At 34.4% G+C, this 9,474-nt stretch overlaps 1 protein-coding gene across 3 annotated transcripts; it reads left to right on the forward strand.

The window, feature by feature from the left end:
• Positions 1-854: 854 nt before the first annotated feature.
• LOC110667278 (pentatricopeptide repeat-containing protein At3g63370, chloroplastic) lies at positions 855-6,029 on the forward strand. 3 transcript variants are annotated; one of them, XR_009151169.1, is made up of 2 exons: positions 855-4,821; positions 5,430-6,029. XR_009151169.1 is itself a non-coding variant. In XM_058152748.1 (1 exon), the coding sequence occupies exon 1, from the start codon at positions 941-943 to the stop codon at positions 3,836-3,838; it is 2,898 nt and encodes a 965-aa protein (XP_058008731.1). In that variant the 5' UTR covers positions 855-940; the 3' UTR covers positions 3,839-4,984. The 3 variants fall into 3 exon arrangements, 1 of the variants encoding a protein (XP_058008731.1); XR_009151170.1 differs by having other exon boundaries at positions 5,591-6,029; XM_058152748.1 differs by lacking the exon at positions 5,430-6,029 and having other exon boundaries at positions 855-4,984.
• Positions 6,030-9,474: the final 3,445 nt, after the last annotated feature.

The raw sequence follows: 9,474 nt of genomic DNA on the forward strand, positions 1-9,474 counted from the left end.
ATTTAAAAGAGAAAAAGAATAATAGAAAGTGAAGATGCACCAAAAGTATTTTTTAATGATTAATTTTTTAATTTTCAAATATTAAATACATATATAATAATTATTTAATCTTTTTGGTATTTGATATTGAAAAGTGAAATTATGTTACGTTTATTTATAATAAATCTTACATTTACTGCTACAAGATGAAAATTAAATATATTAATATGAATAATTTTGTAAAAGAAAAATATACTAGAAGTTGGCAATTTAAAATCAACTATAGGATATTAATCTTTTTCAGGTTTTTTAATCTCACAGATAATTTATTACATATTTTTTTTTAAATGATACTATTAAAAATAAGATATTTTTTATAATTACTTTTTAATTTAATTTTTCTTTTTATTTTTCATAATTAAATTATATCTTGTTAAATTATCAAATAATAGTTATCAACAAAATAAAATTTACTTCTATAGCATAGTGACTGAATTGTTAAAAAATATTATTACACAATGTATAAAAGAAAATATTATTATACAAAGTTAATCAACATATTTTAGAAACTGCTTGTGAAGAATTGTAGCAGTTTCTTGAAATTTTTTAAAAAAAAATAGAAAAACAAAATTTATTGTTCACATATGTTGATTTTTTAAATGAAAAATAAAAAAATAAAAAAAGTAGTTTTTTTAATTTTCTACGATTTAAAAAACAGCTTAAAGTTTGTTCTACTATTTTATTTCATGACAAAGTTATATTTTTCAATATATTTTTAATTATCGATAAGTGGATTTTTTATATATATATTTTTATTTTTAATGAAAAATAAAAATAAAAAATAATACTGTATTCCACGAATAAACGGTCCTGAAGCGCGCTCTTCAGTCGGAATTAGCAGGCGCTAGTTATGAAAAGGCGCCCAAAATCAAATTAAAGCATAGCATTTAGGGACTTGCTTATGCGTTTATACTCTTATACTGCGAGCCACCTTCGATTCTCATGCCAATTCTCTGCAATGGCTACTTCAATTTCACAATTTTGCTGCCCCCTACTCAGCCCTGACACAAAACCTCTCAACATTCCCAAATTCTCTCCATGTCGTACTAAGATCCCTTTTTTCAAAGAGACATGCAGGCAATCAACTCTAAAATATGCTTTTTGCTCATTTACTGATTTGTTAACTGAACATGTTAACTTGCTTCTGGGTAATCTTGATCATGTTTATGCCCCACTTCTAGAGCTATGTGCAACCGAGAAGGCTCTGTTACAAGGCCAACAAATTCATGCCCATATCATTAAGTCTAATCTAGCGTGGAATTCTATGTTCTTGAACACGAAGCTTGTGTTCATGTATGGCAAGTGCGGTTCTATTTTGAATGCAAAAAGGGTGTTCGATAAAATGTGTGAAAGAACTATTTTTACGTGGAACGTTATGATGGGTTCTTACGTTTCAAATGGGGAACCTTTGCAAGCTCTTGAAATGTATAGGGAAATGCGTTGTTTGGGTGTTCCTTTTGATTCGTACACTTTTCCTTATTTGCTTAAAGCGTGTGGCACAGTTGAAGATCTTCGTTGTGGGGCTGAAATCCATGGTCTAGCTATTAAAGGCGGGAATGATTCTATTGTTCACGTGGCTAATTCTCTTGTTGCCATGTACGCAAAATGCAATGATCTAAGCGGGGCAAGGAAATTGTTTGACAGAATGAACGATAGAAGTGATGTTGTGTCATGGAATTCAATGATCTCTGCCTATTCTGGGATTGGGCGGTGCATAGACGCACTGGGACTCTTTAGAGAAATTCAAAAAGCTGGTGTTGCTGCTAACTCTTATACTATTGTTGCTGTTCTTCAAGCATGTAAGGATTACTCTTTTATGAAACTGGGTATGGAAATACATGCTGCTATCCTGAAATCAGGCGAATTGCTTGATGTTTATGTGGCCAATGCCTTGGTAGCTATGTACGTTAGATTTGGCAAAATGACCGAGGCTGCAGTAATTTTTAATAAGATGGATGAAAAGGACATTGTCACATGGAATTCCATGCTCACGGGCTTCATCCAAAATGGTCTCTACAGTAAAGCTTTGCAATTCTTCTATGATTTGCAGGATACTGGTTTGAAACCTGACCAGGTTTCTGTAATAAGCATTGTTGTGGCGTCTGGCAGGTTGGGTTATCTGTTGAATGGAAGGGAAATTCATGCTTATGCAATTAAGAATGGGTTTGATTATAATGTACTGGTTGGGAATACACTTGTAGATATGTATGCGAAGTGTTGTTGCATGATTTATGCTGGCCGTGCTTTTGATAAGATGCCCAATAAAGATTTCATTTCTTCGACTACTATTGTAGCTGGCTATGCTCAAAACAATTGTCACATAGAGGCTTTAGAATTGTTCAGAGAAGTGCAGATGGAAGGGATGGACGTGGATGCAATGATGATAGGAAGCATATTGCTGGCATGCACCAGACTGAAATGCTTGATACTGGTAAAAGAAATCCATGGTTACACTATAAGGCGAGGTCTATCTGATCCAGTGCTGCAGAACACAATTGTTGGTGCGTATGGAGAGTGTGGTACCATTGACTACATGTCTCGAATGTTCGAGTCAATTGAATGTAAAGATATTGTGTCATGGACAAGCATGATATCATCTTATGTCCATAATGGGCTTGCAAATGAAGCTCTTGAGGTCTTTTACTCATTCAAAGAAACTACTCTTGAACCAGATTCTATAACTCTAGTAAGCATACTCTCTGCTGTTGCCAGTTTATCAACCTTGAAGAAAGGAAAAGAGATTCATGGTTTCATAATCCGGAAGGGTTTCATGTCAGAAAAATCTATATCGAATGCTCTTATGGATATGTATGCTCGCTGTGGAAGTCTAGATAGTGCATGTAAGATATTTATTTGTACTAGAAATAAAGGTTTAGTTCTGTGGACAGCTATGATCAACGCATATGGAATGCATGGCCGTGGGGAAGCAGCTGTTGAATTATTCTTGAGAATGAAGGATGAAAAACTAATTCCTGATCATATTACCTTTCTGGCACTTCTTTATGCGTGCAGTCATTCGGGATTGATTGATGAAGGAAAAAGATTTATTGAAATTATGAAGAATGATTATCAGTTGGAGCCATGGCCAGAACATTATGCCTGTTTGGTTGATCTTCTTGGCCGTGCAAATCACTTAAAAGAGGCATACCAATTTGTGAAAAGCATGCAGATTGAACCTACTCCTGAAGTTTGGTGTGCACTTCTTGGGGCTTGCCGGGTTCACTCAAATAAGGAAATAGGAGAAATTGCAGCACAGAAGCTCTTAGATTTGGACATCGATAATCCTGGAAATTATGCACTTGTGTCTAATCTCTTTGCTGCCAGCGGTAGATGGGAAGATGTTGAAGGAGTGAGAATGAAAATGAAGGAAAGTGGACTGAAGAAAAACCCTGGATGCAGTTGGATTGAGGTTGGGAACAAAGTTCACACATTCCTTGCAAGAGACAAATCGCACCCTGAGTGTGATAAAATTTACCAAAAGTTAGCTCAAATTACTGAAAAGTTGGTGAGGGAAGGAGGCTATGTAGCTCAAACCAAGTTTGTATTGCATAATGTAGGGGAAGAAGAGAAAGTTCAGATGCTTTATGAGCATAGTGAAAGGCTGGCCATTGCATATGGCCTATTGGGCACTGCCAAAGGAACTCCGATAAGAATTACAAAGAATCTTCGAGTTTGTGGTGATTGTCATACTTTCTGTAGGCTAGTTTCAAAATTATTTGAAAGAAAGCTGATTGTGAGGGATGCCAGCAGATTTCATCATTTTGAAGATGGCGCCTGCTCTTGTGGAGATTTTTGGTGACTAATAAGAATTTGTATCCGAGAATTTGGCTTGGAAGATCTCTTTTGGTTCATTATTGCTGCTTACGGTGAGGAGAATCACTCTTTACTGGGAAGGGGTGCAGAGGTATGATTTTCGAGTCCTCTACTTTGGTCCGTTATAAACAGAGACAGATATTTGTTTAGCTCCTAGCAGCAGCGGGTTGGACTTTGGGGCCTAGCATCATTCGGCAAGTTGGCTCAAATTACTGAAAAGTTGGTGAGGGAAGGAGGCTATGTTGCTCAAACCAAACGTATTGCATAATGTAGGGGAAGAAGAGAAAGTTCAGATGCTTTATGAGCATAGTCAAAGGCTGGCCATTGCATATGGCCTATTGGGCACTGCCAAAGGAACTCCGATGAGAATTACAAACAATCTTCGAGTTCGTGGTGATTGTCATACTTTCTGTAGGCTAGTTTCAAAATTATTTGAAAGAAAGCTGATTGTTAGGGATGCCAGCAGATTTCATCATTTTGAAGATGGCGCCTGCTCTTGTGGAGATTTTTGGTGACTAATAAGAATTTGTGTCCGAGAATTTGGCTTGGAAGATCTCTTTTGGTTCATTATTGCTGCTTAAGGTGAGGAGAATCACTCTTTTTACTGGGAAGGGGTGCAGAGGTATGATGTTCGAGTCCTCTACTTTGGTCCATTACAAACAGAGACAGATATTTGTTTAGCTCCTAGCAGCAGCGGGTTGGACTTTGGGGCCTAGCATCATTCAGCAAGTTTTCGGCTTTAGTCTTGAAGTAACTCCGTAGTGCAATTTGCACTTTTTATGCGGTCGTATATAGGACTTCAATTGATGTAGTGTTGCTAAAAGATGCTGAGGAGAGTTGCAGAAGATGGTTGCATCCAGCAATAAGCAGAGAACAGTTAAGGGAAGCAGAGCTGAAAATCCTATTATTTTCAATAAGAATAAAAAATAATATGTTTTAACTATTGAAGGGATGAGTAGATTCAAATAGGTAAGTATAATTCTCCTGCTCGTGTCAATTTTGTGATTACCTTGGTCATAGAAGACGGAAATTCTGATCATTGTAAGATTAGATATCCTAGTTATCATTTGAAGATTGTGAATGCATAAAGATTATCTCTTTGGTTCAGATTATCAGTGCTTGCGGTTTTGTAGATGGTTGGTTGTTTGGATCAAATGAATTCATAAAATTTTGGGGGATTCAATTGAATTTCATATATCATATGTTAGGTTATAAAAATTTTAAAATTGAATTCCATGTCAATTTCTATCAAATTCTATTGAATTATAGAATTTGATAGAATTTGAAATGAATTCTATAAACTTAAACAATAAAATTTTTTGGATTAAAATGCCCATGTGTTCTCGTGAATACTTACCCTTCTCTCCCTCACTTTTCTCCCGCTTCCCCTCCATTAATTGTTATAAATTTATTAGATATAAATTTTTTTTTTATAGAGAAAGAAATTATAATATTTTTTTATTTTATTGTGAAAGTTAGTTTAGGAAGGATAAATGAATTTAAATTATGAAATTATAGTAAAAATAAATTAATTCAACTGTCTCTATCCTGCACTTTTTATTTAAATCCTATTTTAGGCTCTGGTTCAAGACAAGCACCCCAAGTCTCCAAAGACAGATGATGGATACAAGAGCTGTCAAAGATTTTTTTTTTTTGGGCCAAAATCTGAGATAATAGCCTTATAGCCTGCTAAGCAAAAATTTTAAGGCTATGTGCTGTCTCTGCAACTTTGATGCAGCTGTCACTGCTCAGGACGGACCAGAGGCTGTCGCAGCTATAGCTCGTGATCACTTAGGACACCCTTGGGGCTGGGGTTGCAAAACAAGCCAGTTCATATCTGATCCTCTCGTATGGAAGCACTTGCTCGTCGGGAAGCGACACTCATTGCCAAATCAAAAAGCTGTAGCAAAATCATCATTGAGGGAGACTCTCAAACTATAACCAACGCCCTCCAAGGAGCACCAGCACCTCTAGATATTCAGGGCATCATAAATGATATTTTAGTTTTTTTCTGCAGCATTGAGAATGTTTTTCGTTTGTTAGAAGAGGTTCTCATAGTGGCGTCCAAAGCCCTGAGAAACCCTTCCTTTCTATGTAATCCGTGGGGACTATGTAACATCTGCTATGCCATCTTAAGGTTCATCAATATAATTCTATCTTGGAGAAAGAAAACATAACTTTGTTTTACGCATCTGGGTGCTTGCAGTGTAATAGTTGTTATTGTTAGCATGCCAAGAGTAATGAAGGGGTTTGTCTGTCTTCTTAACAAGTCGTATAAAGTTTGAAAGGAGGAGGATCACCCATCACTGTGTTTGGAAAACTTTGTAGATGGGAAAGAAACTAAAGAGTTTTTTTTTCTTAATTTTTGTTTGGGTGAAAGAAAAATTAAAAATGAATGAAAATAAAGTTTTCCTTTTTCTTATTTAAAAATGAAAGAAGTGATTAAAGAAAGTTATGATAAATTTATAATTTTTTTATTATTTTAAAATAAAAAGAGTAATTTTATAATTTCTTATGAAAAGTAATTTTTTTATAATTTTTTTAAATTGAAAAAAAAATAATTTAAAAAATAATATTTATTTTTTATTTTTTTCTCTTTTTTAAATAAGTAGTGTCCAGTTGGGCTTGGTCCAGGGAATGCAAATTCATCCCCGTTATCTGGCGTAGCTTCAACTTTTTCCACTCAGCATCATCCTGTTAAAATCATTTCTTTATTATTATTATTTTTTTACTCAAGGATTTTTATTTTTAAATTCAATTCATTAGAATTTAAAAACACAAATTAATTTATTAAATAAATAAATTTTATATATTTATATATTGAACATAAAATAAATGCAAAAATTTCTAATATATTGAGAATTTGAACTAAAAGAATTTACCAAAAACAAACCGAGAAGACGTAAAGAGGCCGTCCATATTATACAGGCTACAGACCCAGCGATCTAACAGATGAAGGAGCCGCAGACTATGTTAAATAGTACTCACTAGCTAGGGTCAAGCGATAGCATTTATCAAAGAGATCTTCTGATCATCAAATTAATAATTTTTGTTTTGATTCTATCTGGTCACGAGAAGGATCCTGTTGTTGCAGCTATAACATCTTCGGTACTCACATAAATCTCTGCTTCTCATAAATTTTGACTTCCTCGAACAGAAGGTGTGTGGCTTTCGTTTTCTCTGTGCAAGAACATAAATCTTCTCATTTCTCACACCTCCACTTCTTTTTCAATATCAATGCATTGCAGAGCCTGAGCCTGTGAGAATGTGAGTGTGACCACAATTTTATATAAAGGATAAACCAACAAATGCCTTCTCGATGGCATTAAAATCACCTCCAACTTGAATTGACAACTGAAACTTGACAAAACCAAATCAGTTAGGCCTACACTATGTTTGGATGGAAAAAAAATAAAAATAAAAAAATATATTAATTAGAGAGAAAATTAATTTTTTGATTTTATATTTAAATTAAAAAAATATATTAAAAATTTATTTTTAAAAAAAATAAAATTATAATATTATCCTTAGACATTAAAAAAATTTAAAAAATATAAAAATATTTTTATAATTTTAAATACTTTTCTCTCACTTTTTCTTCAATTTAAAAAAAAATTAAAATAAAATCTAATTATTATTTTTCTTTCTTTCTTATTTTTTTTTTAACTAAACATAAATAAATGAAAAAATAAAATTTTTTTTTTCAAATTTTTTTTTTATTTTCTTTCAATTTAAATACAACATTAATATTTAAACTAAATACAAACAAGAAAAATGCATTGAAATACTAAACCCTTATAAATTTGAAGCCAATAATTGCAGGGTGGAGGGGGTGGATGGGGGCAGCGACTTTCTGCCTCTGAGAGAGGAGGAACAGAGATATTAGCAAGTAGCGGTACCACTCCTATGGATGCTTTTCTGTATTGTCCATACACTTACTACAGTGGGGTGGGCATCAGCGGAGAGCTCAGCCTCGGAGTACCCGGCCCTGCCGTGCCGCCCTATACTTCTACCACCTGTGACCCTAAAACCCTTCCCTATTCTGATACGTCGATTTCTCTAGCTTATTAGCAATCTGCAACCTATTAGTCTCTCTTAGCTGTCGTGTCTCCGAAGATGCTTCTTTTAATAATTCACCGTTTCGCGAGGTGTGTTTTGTCTTTATGATTCCCCTTCTTTTAACTTGTTAACATCTGTCCCTATCTCATTTACGAATCCCTCTCCGTATATTTATTCGTTTACGCGATCCCGTAGTCGCGGAGCTCTAGGGTTTCTTTTATTTCATTTCCTGCTCGTTTCTTGTTACATGTTCTTGTTATTCATCTATGCAAATGCATCTTTTTCTTTCGAGCCTTCATCATCTCATGAAAAAATTCTCCATTTCTTTCGACAAGTTTTGTTTTATTTCTTCTGTAGCTTCCTCTTTCTATTTTCTACTGTTTTTTCTTCTTCTTGTTTTGGGACTTCTCTTTCTTCCTTCATCCGAGTCCTAGATAATCATCAAAGTTCTCTGTTGTAGGATATAATGTATTGTTCTTCTCAAGTCCTCCTTAACTATGCTCTCTTTTTAGTGAAAAGAGAGAAGAAGCATCTGGCTAGTTAGGTTCACCCTCTGGTCCTTTATTAGCGACAATATTAGAGAAGAGTTCACAAGGGAAGAGGTGAAGCTGCCAGCATGATCTAGCTTTGGTTGGACAGAAAAGGATGAGTTGAGTTGCTAACCCTAGCTAGGTCATGCTCTGACAGCCTCACTCCTTCCTATTTGGGGACCCAATAGATTCCAGACATACTTCAAATCTGATATGAAGGTAATAACAATTCTCTGTAAGTATATTCCTTTTTTTCCTCTCTTAGTACATGGATTGTCTGGCATGCGTTTACCAACCTTTTTCTTTTTTAACATTGAGTGTGTTTTTTGTTTTTTTTTTTTTTGTTTTTTTTGGCGTTTCTTCCACTTTCTTGATGAAAGGGTTCGCGAAGTGAATCCATGTTTTTATTTTTATTATATTTATACCATTCTTTGCCAAGACTCTTTCAGTACACTGCTCTGAAAATCCCACTTGGGATGGATGGACCTGTTATTTTTCTGTGATTGTCGTTTTATTCTTTAGGCAAGAGGAGTTAAAGCCATGCCCATGGCTTTTATGACACCCGGGGACAAATTTGGATGGTTGAGGTCTCTTTTGTTCCTTTCCTTTTTATCCAATGATACTTGTTTTACTGGATATCTAATGCGATGTTTATAGAATTAATGTTAGTTTTACAGGTTTTGGGCCATTGATTATTTATTACAGATTGTCTATTCACTGATTTTCTTTGTCACTGTTAGTATTTTAGGTATATGATCCAATGAGATTTTCTCATCTGCAAGTTTACATGTACTGCTAGATGTTCATGTAATGGTGAATTGTATTTTCCTCCTGCAAGTTGTCGTCAGTCTTTGTCATTTTGAAAAGTTTATGTGAAGAAAAAAATGAAATTGCTTTGAGGAGGTCCAGTTTTCTTAGCATTAATTCCTGCTTTGCATGTCACCTTTCTATTTTTGCAGATCTGCTTGAGAACTGTATTTTATTAATATACTATACATATGATATTGATAAATTTGAGTAAATGAAAAACACT

The sequence above is a fragment of the Hevea brasiliensis genome, chromosome 9 (genome assembly GCF_030052815.1).
Source record: "Hevea brasiliensis isolate MT/VB/25A 57/8 chromosome 9, ASM3005281v1, whole genome shotgun sequence".
NCBI classification, from domain to species: Eukaryota; Viridiplantae; Streptophyta; class Magnoliopsida; order Malpighiales; family Euphorbiaceae; genus Hevea; species Hevea brasiliensis.

Bases quoted from the DNA above. Each gene is read 5' to 3' on its own strand.
- LOC110667278 (XM_058152748.1), top strand. From the start codon at position 941: ATGCGTTTATACTCTTATACTGCGAGCCACCTTCGATTCTCATGCCAA.